Source organism: Aedes aegypti, chromosome 1 (assembly GCF_002204515.2).
Source record: "Aedes aegypti strain LVP_AGWG chromosome 1, AaegL5.0 Primary Assembly, whole genome shotgun sequence".
Taxonomy (NCBI): domain Eukaryota; kingdom Metazoa; phylum Arthropoda; class Insecta; order Diptera; family Culicidae; genus Aedes; species Aedes aegypti.
The window spans coordinates 242,428,359-242,448,174 of NC_035107.1; the positions used below are offsets into that span (position 1 = coordinate 242,428,359).

The following is a 19,816-nucleotide window of genomic DNA, read 5'->3' on the forward strand; positions in this document are numbered from 1 at the left end:
TGATTTCGGCTACCTACGCAGCACAAGCTGAAGGCAAACAAAGCTATCAGAAGAGCGAGCACCAAGCTCGTCTGCACCGAACGACTCTTGCGACAGAACTGACATTGTTGATGAGATTTGTCGCGTTTAGATTCGTAAATGTATTGTAAAGAAAAATAAGTTTGTAGATAGGTTAGAGTAGAATGTACCGAAAGCTCCCACGAACGCAGCCAACACTGCTCAACCCCTGAGAGAGACTCGCGAAGAGGAAAAATATCAACGTCATATGCAGCCCAGATTCCCCTCTCACGTAACGTCAAATGCAGCCCACCGTTTTTATGGCTGAAAAAGTGAAAAGTATTGTGTTCAAAGTAAACTGTTATTGAAAACCTCAGTCGGCAGAGCAGTTTTTTTCCAAAGTTGCTGATAAATATAAGCAGAAGATTAATTATTTCTAATGTCTGCTACGTTTGCTGGCATGAAATTTCACTCAAATGGCTATTTATGATTCGATGTTATGCAAACTCAATCATTTTTTGCTGAGAGGTTCATGTGAGGATTTGAACAGCATGCGCATAATTGGTATAAACACAAAGTGGAATAAGAAAAAAACTCAGCAATCACAGAAAAAGAAGACCGTCTTCGCGAGTCTCGTCTCAGCTCAACCCTATAGAAGGACGAGAGTAGTACCGCTAGTCACCACCAGGGTTGCGCTAAACCACACGAATGAGCAGCCATGGGGTTGGCGAAATGGGTGGCCATGATGAGGCGGATTATCGATGACGTAGATGGACGACGATGGGTCAATGGCCAAAGGTTCGGGGACAATGATCACCAGAACGACACTTCATTAGCCTGGTGATCATTGGAGAAGAACGTCGTTGGTAAGAGCTAAGAGCAAGTGCTGTGAAATATTGAATTGAGTTTAGAAATAGAGAGGAGGAAAGTGTGAAGGATAACTGGAATTCCAGGTAAATCCGGACGTAAATTACCCCGAACCAAGCCCAACCGAGCAGTTCCTAATGCTCGCCCTTTTGTACCCTGTACTCCATCCATAGGACCTCGCGGTTTTTGTTTAAAAACGCCATTACGGTTCGAGCCATTACCACCGTTACATACTTGCGTTGACCCCAGGCGGCTAACTAAAAGTGAGTCCGTGAAGACCTGTACCCCAGAACGACTTGGAAACCCAGGCTTTCTGTTGAATCCACGGATAATTGAAGCCTCGAGTCCGTCACCACACTCGAGAGGTGCACGGGACAGGCAGGAGGTCCACAAAAGGTTGCAGACGAAGGAGGATAAAGGAGAAGGAAGAAGTCATTCGTCCCTGGCCCGGATAGCAGGAGTTGTTCCAGTGGTCTTCAAAGGTGCGCCTTTGCGTGCTTTGATGTACAGGTCTGGACAAATATTTGAAAAGGGTACATTGACAATGGTCATGGGCGTAAATAGCCATCAGACTTCGGGGGGGCCTCGGACCCTTAGTATTGGAAATGTTGGATTGTTAAGGTTTACAAAAATTCCGATGCTTGTTTAGACAATATTTGTAAATCGATAACAGTCGATCGATCACACAAAGGTAGGCCATAAATTCGAAAGTGTCTCAAATTGTTTGATAATTATGTGTAATACACACCACTAAAATCTAATAAGGTTAATTTATTTGGCAAGATAACGTTTTTTACATAATCAGATGATGTGGCTCAAAAAGTGAAATAAGTTGAAGTTCACCCACAATAATTGTGTTTTAACTAGAGATTTAAGCCTTTCTCTCCACGACTTTGATCGACAATTTCTCTACGGAAAAAAGCGTTTGAGCAAACAATGTTGCAAATAGAATGAACTTTTCGAAATCATTTAAAAAAGTTGATTTGCATTAGTAAATTGATTGTTTATCAATAGTTTTACTACTGGATTAATCTTATTTGTTTCAACTTCTTAACGGAAAAAACTTAAAAATTTAGAAATTTCTGAAATTTTAACATAAGATTAAATAATACCTTTTCTGTTGAAGTTAAACTCTGCGTGGCTATCATCAAATTAAAGGGTTTCACGTGTTTTTCTAATAAAGCTGTCAACCTTAAATTCGTAAGATTACAGGTTCAAAGTAAGCAAAACGGATGGTACCTTGTTGGTGAATTTAATAATACACTATTTTGATGAAATATTAACATTTGAACTACTATACAAAATTGAGAAGAAATCTGTTTTGATCTAGCAAAAATGTACGACTGATCAATATATATTTACTAGGAAATACATGAGCTAAGCCCACCAGATTTTAAACAGGAAACTGGAATAGGTGTAGAATGAGGCTCACTTTACGCAAGTTTCATCGGATTTGGTAAAATAACAAAATTGAAATCAAATTCCCTAGAAATATTTTAGACTATTTTCCTTTTCAACATGTCTTATTTTTTCAAAAACTATTGAGACTTTGAAAAACATCTTTGTATTTAGTATTCTCATCTCCTCTCATAAGGCATTCTCCAACGTGCATTAAAATCACATAGAGAAATGTTAGAGTTTTCACCCCAAATTTTGGTGTTTAAACATAGTTTTCAAAATGATTCCAAACCTTCACGAAACTATATATCTTCGATGTCTCATTGTCGATAGAAGCAAGTTTTATTTATTTTTCTCAAATAACGTCATATTTTTGAATTACAAACCGTTTACACAAATCGGAACTATCTATAGGAAGAGATCCCCCGGTACCGGACACTTAATGCACTAAATTTATAATAAAAAAAATAGTAGAATTATGAGATCTTGTTACCCATTCATGATAAATTTTATCATTTGTGTAGCGTACAAAAATAAATTTTAAAATATAAATATCAATTCTTACATTTTGACGATGTATTATAGTACTAAATCGGCTAATCATAAAAGGGTGCTCCCAATACAAGACACAATCTGGAAATGGCTCTATTTCTGTAAATTTTCTTCTAATTTGTATAGAAAGTTTACAAAAACCAAGGTGCAAAAATTACAAACATATGTCAAATCAAGCTGTCTGAAACAGGGGGACAAGAGGTGCTTGACGAAAATTGTAGTTTGTCCACATTAAGTTTAAATATGGTATAAAATACATTCATACTTTAAAATAATGATTATATTCAATCATATTTGCGTGTTTCAAACTATTTTGTCGTATTCAAAATAATAAGTAAATAGGCTCAAATTTTAAGGTGATACGTCAAGGATGTGTTGTTCTACGTAAACATTACTCTCCATAATAGCTTTCTCTTATTCTAATACACCAACTTGATCAAACCACGATTTCTCAATATTTAGATTTTTTCCGGTATTGGATGCTGTCCGCGCACTATGGGATCTTCCCCGAATGATGAAACAGTTTGATTGAACAAATATTTGGACAAAGTTGATATAAAAAGTATAAAATTCTTATACACATTTATAGTAGAGCCAATTATACCAATATTAGACTAAAATTAGATAACGCAAATTGGCAATCTGTTTTGAGAAATCAAAATAATAATGAATGCGCAATAGAAATCTTTTACAATTTATTGTGGGAAACCATTAGGGAGGAAGTACCTGTTAAGAAGAGACGAAGGAATCACAACTCAAAAAATCCAATTTGGTTCAACAAACAAATCATAAATTTGAAAAATCGAAAACGAAAAGCTCACAAAGTTTACAGAAGATATAAAAAACCAAACGATTTAGAAAAATATTTGGTTATTTGCGACCAACTCAATTTAGCCATTTCTACAGCACTTACCGAGTACAACATAAAAACTGAAAATGAAATAAAGTCATGTCCAAAGAATTTTTTCAATTACGTTAAAACAAAACTCAAATCGTGCAACTTTCCATCAACAATGACTTTGGATGAAAAAGTAGGAAATAATTCTGAAGATATTTGCAATCTTTTCGCAAAATTTTTTCAAGAAAATTATTCAACATTTTCGGAAAACGATCGAGATTATTCTTACTTTTCACATTTTGCTGACTTTCCGAGTGATGTTGGCGTTAATTCTATAAATGTTCAAGACATTTTGTTTGGTCTTAAAAATTTGGACGCCACTAAAGGATCAGGACCAGATGAAATTCCACCCGGATTCATAAAAAACTTAGCAACTCACAACTCCATTATTTTGGTTATTCAATATGTCTCTTCAAACTGGCCAATTTCCAAAGGTATGGAAAAAATCATTCCTCATACCAATATATAAATCAGGTAAGAAATCGGACATTCGAAATTATCGCGGTATTGCTATTATGTCATGTATTCCAAAACTTTTCGAGTCAATTGTAAACAAAAATATGTTTGCCCAAATAAAAAATCGTATAACAAACGCTCAACACGGCTTTTTCAAAGGTCGTTCGACCACTACGAACCTTCTGGAATTTGTAAGTTACTCACTGAGTGCAATGGATAAAGGTTACTTCGTAGAAGCTCTTTACACTGACTTTAGTAAAGCATTTGATAAACTGGACATTCCAATGTTGACTTTCAAGCTTGAAAAAATGGGAATCGAAATGAGTCTCCTTAAGTGGATCAAGTCCTATTTAAACGACCGTCAGCAAATAGTAAAATTCAATGGGAAAAGATCAAATCCAATACATGTTACATCTGGAGTACCTCAAGGCTCACACTTAGGCCCTCTTCTTTTTATTTTATATGTTAATGACGTTTCTTATATTCTAAACAAACTGAGGGTCCTTATATATGCTGACGATATGAAGCTATTTTTAGAAATAAAGAATGATGACGATCATAATGTTTTTAAGAATGAGATACAAATTTTCTACACGTGGTGCTGCAAAAGTTTATTGGAATTGAATATAAAAAAATGTAACCTCATAAGTTATAGCAGAAAACGAACCACACCAAATATGTCTATTGTTTTAGGAAACGAACGTGTAAAAAAATGTGATAAAATAAGAGACTTAGGAGTTATCTTAGACTCAAAACTATCATTTGTAGATCACTATAATGCAATAATTCATAGAGCAGGAAATATGCTCAATTTCATAAAACGATTTGGCCAACACTTTCGTGATCCTTACACATTAAAAATACTATATGTTGCATATGTAAGATCAATATTAGAATATTGTAGTATTGTTTGGTCACCTTACACAAAAAAACATGAAGAACTTATAGAATCGATACAAAAGCAGTTTTTATTATACGCACTACGTAATTTAGGCTGGTCAGTACTTCCTCTACCTTCATATGAATCACGATGCATGCTTATCAATATGAAGTCACTGAAAGTGCGTCGTGATTATGCTATGGTTTCTTTTGTTAACGATATTGTTTCACAGCGCATTGATTCTGCTGATATACTTTCAAAACTGAATTTTTATACTCCAACTCGTCACTTGCGCAATCGTTACTTGTTCACAGTAGGTCATCATCGCACGAACTACGCTAAATTTAGTCCGTTGAATCAGATGATGGCTATATATAATCAGCATTGTGAAATGATTGATGTTAACATGTCTCGAGCAAAACTGAAAAAATACTTTTTTGATATACAAAACTATAGTAACTGAGGAATGAATTATGAATCGAGTATACTCAACAAATTTATAATATATAAACATATAGATATTAAGAACACAATGTAATTTAGAATGGTCTACAAAATGCTTGACGTCAAATAAATAAATAAATAAATTTTTGAATCGTTAAGAAGCTCTACCGCAGGTTTGTGAATCATTTTATCATGGAAGCAAGCAATCCAATTATAGCATGTTTGAGTAGAGAACGCTTTTAATACTAGTAAAAAACAATAATTCGTAGAGTGGTATCTAAGGCATCATTGAAGCCAACTGATGATTCGCCAGACTAAATCAATGCTATTCAGCTTTTAGTTGAACCGTAAAGCTTCGTATGCAGTTTTCTACAAGAAAAGAAATTCTTGACCGAATGGATCAACAAATTTGATACAGAATTTTATTTCAAACTACATTTCTTCTCAACTGAAAACTACGATAAAAAAAGATTTTCTTAATTATTATAGACAATTAATTTCACACATCATCAAGATAGGCGATTACTTTTTCTTTTCAGCAGCAAATTAGCGTAAAATTTTGACTACAGGACAATAATTGATCCCAAAATCTCGAAGCTTGTTATAAAATTGGTAATCATACAGTTAAGCTGTCCGTTTTGTTTTCTAATTAACAATAGGACTACAAACGGATCAAGCGAGTTCAGCCAATTGTAAAACCTGTTTCGGAACATATATAACAAAAAAGGGATCACCCAGAAATTTTTAAAATTTGTATTCAACATGCAGTTGAATTATCTCATCATCTATTTTTCAAAATTTTTAAGGGGGGCCAAGTCCACGTTTCGGGGGGGGGGGGGGGCAGGCCCCACCTGGCCCCTCCCTATTTACGCCAATGACAATGGTAAACATTGGCTTTGAAAAGCACTGTCTAGCCCAATTTAACTCGATCACGCTCACCAATAGCACTATCAGGAAGAGCTAACTCTTATCTTCCTGATAGTGGTAGTTTGCGTGGGCGAACAAGAAGAGTTTAACAGCAACGTTTCTAAAAAATGGCTCAAAACCTCCAAAGTAATCAAATAGCACTTTAATTAGCCCTCCGTGCTTCTATAGTACATACTATTATAGAGCTGACATACCCTATATTAGCCGTATAACAGCCCTATAAGCCCAAAAAGGCGAATTAGCGGTCTAGTGGTTACTTGGGCTCTTGGTGCCCATGGTACCCCGACAGACCGTTATTATGAAAGAAAATTGTTCATCAAATCTGAGTACAGGGCTCGATGCCTGGGGTTATTCTGCACTTCTGGGCCAATTTAAAAAAAAAAACCTAGGAGGAATTTCTAGAAATCTTGATTTGAAGTTTTTGACTTAAAAATTCAATATGATTCATATTGAAATTACGTAAAAGTGCTGAAAGAATGTACAAAAATGCACAACACGTTGGCCAAACTGTTCTCAAACGCGTAATCAATTGTTACCGTTGTTATAATTTGAATTATTTACAACTGACTTAACTTACCGGAGTGGCCTAAGTATGTTTTTTTATAGTTCATTGGTTTAAATTTAACTGATTGTTGTTATCTCTGTTTAACCGATTGAAAGGTCAAACAAATAAATCAACAATTCACAATGTCGTTATTTCGAGAAAAAGGTCCTTAGTATAAATGTACCACAATAAAAGTTAGAAGATGAACCATGTGTGGTTACGGTTATAGTAGATTAGAGCATGGACCAAATGCTTGTTTCAAATCTGGAATGATTTGGTTGCTCTGGTACGCTCACGTCAATATCATAATGAACATACGTGGATGTCTTCCACGTCTTCCACAGGCCCGCTGACCTTCATCTGATTGATGCAACTTTTTATTTCGGCATTCGCACTAAATGACCAGCCCACTGAAGTTTGCCCTATTTTATTTGATTTATAGTCTTCGCTCCTGGTCTTAAATAAATGTGGTTAGAGAGCCAAGCATACAGGGCAAATTAACAATGATGTTTCATTTGGGCACACTTCCATTCGTCGTTGCTTGGCTACCTACATACATACTTGCATTCATCGTTGCTATCTTTGCATTATTATTGAAAACTGATTAAATTTTCGAAAAACTTTTCAATGTCGTGATCGCGAGGTGTTTTGGCGAACTTATTAATAAAAGAATGGATCTATGAAGTCAGATGAGCCTTCATCAAGCAATAGTGTAGACATTTTGTTTCCCTTTGTAAGTTGCGGTATCTCAAGCTGGTTACGTGATCGCAGCAAGAACACGTGTTTTTACTATACGGGAAACATCTTTTTCACACGTCACAAGTGTTCTATGGCTCTTGAACTACATTCTCATCAAGCACTGCCATCAAGCACCAACACAACTGAACCTGCTTCTTCCTCTACATGCAACCATATACGTTTGGGCAGAGTAAATGGCTTTACAAGCTTATCCCAGTTGTCCCTCTTTAAAATAGTGAAACCCTGCCCTATAGCACTGTCATCGTCTACAAAATCAAGGAGTATATGCGACAAAACGCAATATTAAATAGTAAATTCGGAAACTCATCTCCTTTTCATACCATGTAATTTTCCAAAAAAAAGTAGGCACCTCGTCTACAATTCTCACACCTGATTATATGTAATCACCTTTCCCAGTTCATGTTAAGATATTACCATCTTCTATTAAAGTATATGATATTACATGCCACAGCTAGATTTTCGTTACTGACTCGAGCAAGACCTATGACAGATTGACGATGAATTCTATTATTAACGAAGTAAATGGTTGCAGGTATAGATAACGGAAGTCCTAGTGATGTTGATAGTTAAGTAGTACTTATTGGGGATTGAATTGGTTTTGAAATTGTTAAAGAATTTGTTAATCTTCGAACACTTGTGACATATGACAATCATGTTTTCCGTGTAGTTGAAATACTTTTGTGGCTGAGAACATGATAAGTTTTACGTTAAATGCTGAAAGCAATACTCGGTGGGAAACTTGACGTAACATCAAAAGTAGTACCAGATGTACAAAGAAACAAATTTTTTTAGTAAAATAAATACGGCACACTTTATTGGGCTGGTCACGTAGTGTGAAAGCCAAAAAATAAGCTTTAAATAAATAACATTTAGCATTGAATGTTTGACGTTCATCGAACATACCATCATTATTATATAAAAAAATATTTTTTAGGATTCGTTCTATTAATCTAAGCTTACTGGTTTAAGCCATGTAAAAACATATTTAAGCCACTCTGGTAATTTAAGTCAGTTGTAAATATTTCTAATTATTACAACGGTATCAATTATATACCAGTTGAGAACAGTTTGGCCAACTTTTTGAGCGTTTTTGTAGGTTTTCTTCAATGCTATTGCAAAATTTTAATATGGATTATATTGAATTTTTAAGTAAAAAACTTCAAATCAAGATTTCTTGAGATTCCTCCTAGGGATTTTTTTTTTTAATTTGGCCCAGAGGTGCAGAATGACCTCATGAATCAATCCCTGTGCTCAGATTTGATAGACAATTATTTTTGCATAATAACGGTCTGTCGGGGCACCGTCTGCCTTCTCTAATGTTTTTCGAAAAAAAAATATAACAATTTCATCTTCAATTTATGAGGGGCTGATCAATAGGTTGAGGTATGAGAATAGAGATCGCCTAGAACATCAAACAGTCAGAAGACTTTATTCTTCTTATTTTAGGTATTATATCCTCACTGGGACAGAGCCTGCTGCTGAGCTTAGTGTTCTTATGAGCACTTCCACAGTTTTCGCATTCCTATATCGTGAGGCAGGTACGATGGTACTCTATGCCCAGGGAAGTCAAGGTAATTTCCATTGCGAAAAGATCCTCGACCGACCGGAAATCGAACCCAGACACCTTCAACATGGCTTTGCTTTATAGCCGCAGACTCTAATCACTCGGTTGAGGAAGGCCCTCTCAGAAGACTTAAAAAAAACTCAAAAATGAAATATCGGTCGTAACTGCCAAATGGTTCCATAAAATTATAATGCGATCAAATCAATTATTAATCCTCAAATTTAAAATTAATTGAATCAAACTGTTATTCCAATAGGGTAACGACTGTTTATTTCTTTCTTGAACGCTAACAGTTGGCGCCAGCGTCAAAAAGTACAGGCAACAACCTTTCGAACATTCAGTTTCTTACACTGGCCGCCGAGCGACGACACTGTTGTTTGTATTCCACCCCCCGCGCTACGCTGGACTCTCAAATTTCTCAAACTTTCAACACAAGCGCATGGAAGAATGGTAGTCGGAGACCTGTCAAAACGTATGGAAAAAAATGAAAAACGTAAATTACTTGCAATTAGGAAACTGGATCAAAAAAGTAGTGATTAGAAATCAAGTGTAAAGTGAATACATAACTTTGTGTGTTTAGTTCATCTTCCGTTGTGCTTTCTTTGCTTCAGGATTTCGTTTTTACTACCACTGAAAAAGATCCATCTATTGCCTTTTCAGTTTTGAATATCGCCCTATTGTCAAACCTTGATTCTCTCATGCAAAGTCGCAAATATGTAGGTACATCATATGCTTCGGCTCCCCGGGTACTGCGTAAATTCTTCAATTCACGTGTACCGCTGCTGCCCACTTTATTATGCATGCCAAATTAACGCCAGCCGGAAAAAATGAAATATCTAGGTTGTGAGGTGATGCGACCAGACCGGCCCAGACAACGCGTGACCACTAGTCGAATTAATATTAATTTGTTTTTGAAATTTAAAACAGCAACATTCACGCTGGTTAACCGCGCGGCGGGACGCGATGCGCGCGCCGTTCCTCCTTGCATGTAAATATGTTTCATTTCCCCTATACCTACAAATGCACATCATGCCGACGTTTATAAGCATTAATTCCACCACCGGATCGGACATGTGACCCGACCAAAGACGAAATTATGCTATGGTAGTAGCGCTCAGTATGGTAACCACTTCTAGTACTACATTCGATCGCTAGGTACAAGACTTAATACCCAAGGTTGACAGATCGCAGTACGCTCTTAATGGCATTCTAGATTTTGCTCTATTACCTCATGTGCCACAAAATTTTGGGCAACTGCAAAGGACAAGTTAGTCACACCGGCGCGAACCCGATTAGCGAAAGCGCACTGTTTTCGATTTGAATCCAAAATTTGTTTATCGTTTCCGACGACACAGTAGGCTAGCTAGTTGACTAGTTGACTAGTTGACGAATCACGTGGCCTACTGGTTTGTGAAGCAACGCTGGACCACATTTTGAACTATGGGAAAACCACGGCCGGCTGCGATGCGAATACTGTTGGGAAACTAATCACCTCCGGACCAGAGCATTCTTCTCGTTGATCAATAGCGCCACCAAGATGCAAGAAGATCGAAATGGCGTGCTGTGTGCTGTGCTAACGCCCCCGCATTAAGAAGTGCAATTGCAGAAGATGAGGAAATATGCAAGCAATGCAACCGAAAGGCCAAAGTAGCTGGATGTTGTGCCATCAGTCAAAACACGTCTTATCTCCCATAAGATTGTACCGAAGGCAATTCACGTGGCGCTGCGGTGTCAGTAGCCTGCATTCTAGTAAACATGGCACGGCGAGAACAATATCTCGCCATCACCATAGTGGCCTCGATGCAAATAAGTGCATCTATTCAGCTAGCAGTGGTGTAGAAACAGGGGGCCAGACCTCCCGTAGAATTTTGCACCAAGACACACAGAATTTTTCTTTATTTCAAATAATAAACACCAAAAATTCTTTCAGGAGATCAATAAAGACTAAATAAAGACCTTCATGTCCCTTGAAGTTTTGTGGCACATAAGGTAATAAGCAAAATCTTGAATGCCGTGAAAAGTACTGCGATCTGTCAAACTTGGACACATAACCAAGTGACCAACACGGAGAAAATGAAGTACTCAAAAGTGAGTTCATTCCACTCAATTCCGGGGGTTCGTGCCTTAACCTAATTTTGAGTTGATGGGGTAGAAGTTGTTTTCATTTGCAGCCATTCGAAAAAATACCTACTGGCTAAGTTCTTTTCACTCAACCGGCAGATCAAATAACTCAACTTCCAGTACTATGTCACTTACTCAAATTTGAGGTAACGCACAAAGGTTCGGTTTTTGGGTTGTTTTGCTCTTCGCTCTCTGACAACAATAGAAAGAGCGAATGAAATAGGGAGAGAAAAATAACTCAAAAGTAAGTTTAAAAAACTCAAATATGTGTTTTCCGTTTTCTCCGTGAAGGGAGCAAATGTTGTACTAGAAGGGGTACCCATTCTGAACCCGACTACTATTCCTCTAGTTCGTCTCTAAAGCTAAGTATGCTGTTTCGCACAAGAAAAGTAAAGACATTTATTGACTGAATAGGTCAAGAAATTTCCTACAGAGAGCCTCCTTTGAAACTGCGTACTGCGATAAAAAAATGTGATTTTCTGGACCATTTCTCGTGAGAAATTTTCCACGCATCGAGATAGGCGATTCCTTTTCTTGTCAGTAGCAAACCAGCCTTAAATCGTGATTATTTCCACCGGCTTCCCGGAACACAATCCTACCTACGCCAATGCCAGCTAGTGAGTGGCGACTCGCTGCGATGCGCTGCATCGGATTCTGCAACGGTTGTTGACCCCATTCTTGTTGTTGCACAGCGAGAAGAACGCGGCAAGCCTTCTTTCTCAGCAGTTGCCATGGAGAGGGGGTATTTCCATATAGCAATCCGCTCTCGGTAGGGTGGCTCAGTGCCTCATTACGCTCGGTGCCCCGACTCGGTCGGGGCACGTACCGGTTCCACAACGCCCCAAACCCCGTTCCAATTCATTGGAGAACCATCCGTTCCCATAGCGTTGTCGGGTGCAACACTAGTAGGCCGCGCTTCGCTGACTGGGGGGATGGAGATTGTTGTTTATTGTGGGCGCGCGTGATATGGCATCCACTTGGCACTTAATATCGGCACAAAGCAAGCGCTGATGGCGGCGCGGAGATTGCCACCATAGCAACTGTGCACTAACATTGTGTGCTTGTCAAATGAAGTTCGAAAGATTCTTTTGACATTCCTCGAACCACTTAGGTTAGATGGTATCCTGAATATCCGGTTGAACCAAAGTCAAAATTAAGACGTTCATGTATCTTACAGTTGCGTAAAACTGTATGGCACATGATGTAATAGAACTAAATCTAGAGTGCTGTGAATAGTGTACTGCGATCTGTCAAACTTGGGTACCAAGTGTAGAACTAATTTGTCTTTGGTACTAAGGTAACGAACGTAGTACTAGAAGTGATACCGATTATGAGCCCGACTACTATGTCTTTCTTTTGTCTTTAGTTGATCCGATTCAGCAAACAACACATCGGTCAAAAACATGGAAACACGGTTGGTTGCGTAAACAAGTCCGGTCAGTGCTTGGCAACCAGTCGTCGGAACAAATTGGCCCCACATGGAGTGTGTCACATTGAGTGCTCTCATTCGCCCCAACTCCCCCTATTATATTCATAAGTAGATATCCATCCACATCCTAGTCTGATTGTATATTGTTTCTCTCTCTTTTGTGTCTCTACTTGCAGTGAAGCATCCGTGCCCGGGTATTCGTATTGCAACGAGCAGCTGAACTTCTCCACAACCAACACCAACTACAGCGAGGATGACGCCGACTTTGCCCCGGGACGACGGGGAAAAACGTCTAGGGTGAGTGCCGTCGGGTTTTTACATTCCATCAGTAGTAAAATTGTAAATCTCTGCGCCTTCTGTGACTAGGATTGGATCCAAGGGATGTGACAAAATTTCAAAAATCAGAAAAAAATATTTTTTGTCCATAAACCAAGGAGAAGCATTCAAAAATTGAGTAAACATGTGTTTCTGGCCTAAACTTAACCATTTGGTACTAAAATTAGGACAGGGCTTTAGGGCCCTATTGTTCAAATTTTTGTGGCACCTGAGGTAATAGATCAAGATCTAGATTGCTGGGACAAATATTCTTCGATCTGTCAAATTTGGGTACCGAGTGTAGTACTGTTTTTTGTTTATTAATGACACTTTCCACCAGAAGAGTGCATACACGGAGAAATCAGACTACCCAAAAAATAAGTTCTTTTAACGCAAATTTGGGTACACTGCATTTTGTTTTTACCCACGGATGGGTTGTTTTGCCTCTCTCGAAACAGCAAAGTTGTCAAAAACAGAGAGAGACGCACCAACCCAGCGTCGAAGTTCAATGGAATAAGCCAAATTTAGGTTTTTTCGAGTTTACCTAACCTTAAGTTGTTTTAACCCATCACGGAGACTTCGAAAGCTAACGCTGGGTAGATTTTTTTTTTTGCACTGAGTTGTTTGTTTTGCCACTGTCAAATGAAAACAACCTAATGATAGGTGTATATAGGTTAACCCAAATTTGGGTTATCCCACGGAAGAGCCGAATTGCGTCAAAAGAAGTGAAAGTTTGGTTGATTTGCGGCTCCGTGTAGACCAATCCAATTGCCTGCGTAGTAGTGCAATGTTGACAAAATTTTCTTTGTTTGCTGTGAGAAGTGTTACAACATTGCTTTTGTTTGCTGTGACAATGCAAACATAAACAGAATTGCCTTCACTTCCTTGTTGGAATGACGTTGGCCAAAAGCTCAAATGACATCAAACAAACATCGATACATTTTCATTCTGAGGAAATCGACTTGTGTAAGATTGATCGTGCGTTGGTGTTCGTGACAGTTTAATTGTAGACCTCTATTCGTGTCGGTGAAAAATGTTCAATCTAATTTATTGTCCCACCGCCACAAAACCGGATCGCGCCAGTGTGACTCGCGACGCACCTCAACTCGCCGCATTTTCAAAATCAGTTTTTTTGGTGTGGCGCTACATTCTTACGATTTTTATGAACAGCTGCGACGCTCGAGACCCAAGAAAACAATAATTTCAATTAAGTGTTGGTCTTGGCTTCTTTCGCCGCTCTCAGTGCATCTTCGCCGGGGATTGGGATGTCGATAGTCGGTGGTTTCGCACTATGTACTTAATCTCCTGAATCCACGAGTGCTTCGAAGATACGGCCTCTAAGGCTTGCCGGCAACTCGCCGAATCCGGAAGGATCACCACCTCATTTCGTAGGTTACGCATTGAAACCGCCTTCACTTTTAGCCCTTTTAGCTATGAGGAGGATGTCGTCGGCGTACAAGAGAATGTTGACACCATCCAGCAGTACCCGGAAGACGGACTGCACCGCCACCAGAAACAGCGTGACGGATAACACTGATCCCTGCGGCACACCATTTTCTAGCTTGTGTTCACTGGACCCAACGACACCTGAAACTTTCGCTCCGAGAGAAATCTTTGCAATAGATCCATCAACCGACCACGTATCCGCCATGATTCCAGGGTGCGTATGCTTTTGACAGATCCAGAAACGCCATCGAACAGTGCTTGTCGGCGTTTGGTATCGGCCTCTCCTACTCAGCGAAAAGCGTGCTGACGCTTGTCAAGTCGTCCGTTCGACTCCAGCTCCATGATTAGACGACGATTGATAATTCGCTTGAGTACCTTCGCCATGCGCTGGTAAGCGATATAAGACGGAAGGCAGCAGGACCAGAATCTTGGCAGTTCGGTTTCGAAATCGGAACGACGAGGTCATTCGGCCAGCTGTCGGGAAACTCGCCGCTGCGTCAGATTTTTTTTCAACAGTTCCAGCAGTACAAACTTTACGGATACGGGAAGGCGTTGAAGCAACGGGTACCCTATCATGTCAGAACCTGTCGAGGCACCTCGTCCTTCGTCGAAAGCCCACGGAAGTTCGGTTAGGGTAATATCTCTCAGCTGCCATTTTCGCCATCTGAAACGATGGAGGGTGGCTAGACGTCGCCGATCTTTAGCCGTAGTTGGTCGCCAGTTCTTCCGCTACTTCTTCAGGGTTGTCCTCTGTTTTTGCTGCTTGGAATGCCACCAACCCTCGGGTTGATCTGGGTTGACCTGCTGTAAACGCCGGAGTGACCGAAGACACTTTCGTCGCCGACGAATTGTCGCCATTACCTCGGGGCCCTACCATGGTACCGCTTTCGGTCCGATTCGGCCACTAGTTTGTGGGATGGATTTAGACGCTGCTTCAATTAGTTTTTCGGTTTAGCTTCCTACATTCCACTCGACCTCTGGCCGGATGGTTTCTGCTGTAATCTGCGTGGATCTCCCAATAAGCCCGATCGTATAGCCATTTCGTCGTGTTGTTTGCTGATTTGACCACCCAGGTATGAACACCGCAATTGAGAGGTGATCACTGTTGTGCGTGTCTGGTAAGGTTCGCCAGGTGAACATCCGAGCCAGACTCTCTAAGCACATATTGACATCGATCGCCGAAGTGTTGCTTGAAGCCGGGTCGTTGCCGGTAGCGGGTAGCCATCATTCAAGATCACCATTTACTGCTTCAGGGTTGCTTCGACTATGAATCGCCCAAGCGCGCTTGATCCCCATGTGATGGTGGGCGTTGAAGTCTCCTACGAGCAAAATCGGATCTTCCAGCTGGTGGAACAACACAAAGGTTGCCTGGATCGGCGCGTCCCACACTGCCAGCTGCTGTCGAAGTCATTACACTAGTTCTGCCGACAACAGCGTACCCTGAAAGATTCTCAAGCGCAGCAGCAACCGTTTGCAATGGTAAAGTAGAAAGACTGACCTGTAGGACGTCTTGCCCTACAGTGCCAGCCAATGTCGAAACAACTACACGACTGATTCCAGAAACACCAGTACACGGTATCGTCGGTGTTCTCGTTGTTGGTTTCGATGCTGTTGCATGATGTTGGTACAGAGTGGATGGAATGTCGGTGGATTTGCAATGTCGTGGTGTCGGGTCCATCGGCTACGAAGGTGAAATTGTCATCAACGGGTTGGGTTAAAACGTCCCGGATGATTCCTTCAGCCTGTCGTACTTACATGGAAAGAGGTACTACTAGGGAAAGTGTTCCGAACAAAAGAGTCTCGTTCTCCGTGTTCGTGCAATGGTCGTCGTTTTATTACAAACGTTGTTCGGGAGTGGGGTTATCGAAGACGCTGGTTAGGGGGTGTCTCCGATATCTCAGATTCTTCGCTGCAATACTCTATCTGAGCCAGGTCATGGGGGGTGGGTGCGGTATTTTTCAGGGGCGGGCTGGTATCTGGCGAGGTGGATGGTTTTTGGATGAATTTTGGAAGTCTTCCGCGCTTGGTCTAGATCGAGTCATTGGACCAGCTGACGAGTGGGCAACTCGCTGCTCTCGGCTGTGACGGAGCTTCTCTACGAAGACGGTTTCGCTTACATGATGCACTCTTTCTGGGATAGACTGCAGCTTGACCTACTTGATGAAAGCCATCATCGCTCGATCCTCTCGTCTTTCTTTTTGTTATCTTCCTGTAGCCTGGCGATTTCTTTATCTTTTTGGAGCATGGCCGCTTCCAGCTCCTTCAGCTTCCTCTCAAAAACGTTCTGTTGGGCCATAACCTGGGCAAAGCCACCAGCTTGTTGCTTCACGCATTTTTTGGCCTCCGGGAAACTCAGATTTTCGCTCACTTCCACTTCTTTTTTGTAGGCTGGCGATTTGTTGGCCGATGATCACTCTTGGAATTACGGCACGACGGAGCTTCACCGCATTCTTCCCCGTGGAAGTTATGCGAACTATTGACGCAGCGTTGCGGTCCAGGGCAACGAACACGAGTTTGTCCGTAGCTGAAGCAGCCGTAGCAGAGCATCGGGTTCGGAAAATAGGGACGAGTAGCAACACGCAGTAAGACGAGTTCCATATACTCCGGGTACGTGGTCTTCAGAGCGTGACGATCAGTGCCGTTGTAGAAACTCTTCTGCCGACTTCATTTTGGGTGATACGCAGATTAGGAATCATCTTCTGGCTAATCATCTTCGCCAAAATGTCCTTTTCCTCAATCTAAATTAGGTCCCAGCAGGGAATGACGCATCTACTAATATTCGGATTCGGATGAGGGACGACTTCAACAGTTGATTTCAGAATAATAGTAGTGGAAGCCGATTTTCATACAAAATGCTCAACTTTGGTATGTTGTAATTTTGCTTCCCTATGAGCAATTGGCATTAAATTTCGGTAGAGAACTACAAATATAGTCAATTTCATTATTACAAAATATGAATTTATTTACACTACCGGTTGAAAAGTTAAGCACCAGGTGAAATCGCTCAAAATAATCCAGCGTTTTACGCTAAGCCGCTATAAAATTTTGAGTCACCCCCGCTTGATATTGCTTGCCTACACTATAAAATTTATGGTTAGATCTCAGTAACCCTTGAATGATGAAAAAAATTTGTTAACATAAAGTTGTCATTTTTTAGAATAACTGGTTTTGGCTTATTTTTTATTTTTTTTTTAAACTTGCAATATTAATTTATTATTTATTATATTTTCAGATTGTTAAATAAAAAACTGGTGGCTGCATACAAAGAGGATCATGTACATTCTCTAAGCTTCTGATTAAATGCCGAGGAATGCTCCTTTTGGGGACAAATGTCTTGAATTCTCAAATTGATTTGGCTCCCGAGTAAGGGTGCATAACATAATTATATCAGCACATGTTATTATGTTATAAGGTTTTTTCGAACATAGGTTGTTATAAACTTGATGCAGGATGTTGTTAAAATAACAAAAATTATAACAAAAAGTGTATGAATAGTAACAAAAACATAACAAAATGTGTTTTAATTATATCAAAAACATATCAAACCAAGTTATAATGTTTGATACAAAGTATCAAAATTATACTACTGCTCGATATACTAAAATATTATATGTTTTTGAAATACAAAATATCTATTTAAATTTGTTATAAAGTTGTTAAAAATGAACAAAAAAATATCTTAAAGGGAAATAAAACACACTGTGACATATTTTTGTTTTAATATGTTCTGTGGATAACGGAGCCTAACAAAATTATATCATAATATGATATGCATATCATATTCTGATAAAATATATATAAATAGAAAAGGGAATGCTGTTTGTATGTCACGAAATGGCTCACGAATGAGGCAACGGATTTGTATGATTGTTTCTCCATTTTGTTCGTCAAGGGTTCCGACGTGTTTGTGTGTATAAAAGTTCCAGGATGTTCACCGAAAAAGTAGGAAAAACGAGACTGAACGGAACTGTCATTTTGGATGGGACGATTCATAGCCGTTTTCAACAGCCTACTTGATGGCAAGACGAAGTTTGCCGGGACCTGAGAGAGAGGAGACAGCTGGCTTAGATTTCGAGCTCCCAAAAGTCAAGGGAACCTGTCATCAACTGTCATTGGAAAACCGCACATTCGAAGGGCAAAGCGTGAAAAATTGTCCAAATTTGACCAAATTAAAACTGGATGTGAATGAAAATTCAAGTTGTTTTCCTGTGCTCTCGCATATAAAATCGTTGTGTATTTAAATATTGTCGTTTGGACTCAAATTGCTATTTAATTTTTTTAATTTTATGATCTTTTTGATAACAATTGAGATGTGAAAATGGTTTTGACCCAGTTTGTGCCATCCGAACTATTGTGCACAACCCAAACCTGAGAAGAAGAAATCAAAGAAGCCAAGAAAACAAGCCAGTTGTCAATGAGCTGTATCCTCTCTCTCAGGCCGGGACCACTAGTCTATCTATATAAATAAAAATGGAATGGTGTTTGTATGTCACGAAATGACATACGAGCGGGTCAACGGATTTGAATGATTTATTCTCCGTTTTGTTCGTCAAGGGTTCCGACGTGTTTGTGTGTATAGAAAGCCCAGGATATTCACCGGGAAAGTCGAAAAAAAAACAGAGTGAACGGAACTGTCATTTTGTATGGGACGATCCTTGGCGATTTTCAACAGCCTACTTGATGGCAAGACGAAGTTTGCCGGGACCACTAGTCTATCTATATAAATAAAAATGGAATGGTGTTTGTATGTCACGAAATGGCTTACGAACGGGTCAACGGATTGGAATGATTCTACCTCCGTTTTGTTCGTCAAGGGTTCCGACGTGTTTGTGTGTATAAAAATCCCAGGAGAGTCACCGGGAAAGTTGGAAAAACGTGCTTGAACGGAACTGTCATTTCGTATGGGACGATCAATATCGTTTTTCAACAGCCTACTTGATGGCAAGACGAAGTTTGCCGGGACCACTAGTCTATATAAATAAAAATGGATTGGTGTTTGTATGTCACGAAATAACTTGAGAACAGGACATCCGATTTGCACAATTCTTTCACTGTTGTCTTCTTGAAGGGCTTCGACGTGTTCGTGTGAAAAATAAGTTTAGGGAAGTTATCGGAAAATTTGGTAAAACGGGGGAGTACTAATATGTCATTTTGTATAGAAGATATCATGACATTTTTCAATAGCCTACTTCATGACTTGATGGCAAGACGAAGTTTGC

The 19,816-nt window shown here is 39.6% G+C and overlaps 1 protein-coding gene across 2 annotated transcripts in view; it reads left to right on the forward strand.

Moving 5' to 3' along the window:
* The window catches only part of LOC5573469 (transcription factor cwo), a 180,821-nt gene that overhangs the window by 142,786 nt on the left and 18,219 nt on the right, over nucleotides 1–19,816 (forward strand). For both annotated transcript variants that reach the window (XM_021837354.1, XM_021837355.1), the window contains exon 2: nucleotides 13,013–13,133. In XM_021837354.1, coding sequence (XP_021693046.1) covers nucleotides 13,013–13,133 — 121 coding nt within the window. The remainder of the gene's footprint in view (nucleotides 1–13,012; nucleotides 13,134–19,816) is intronic.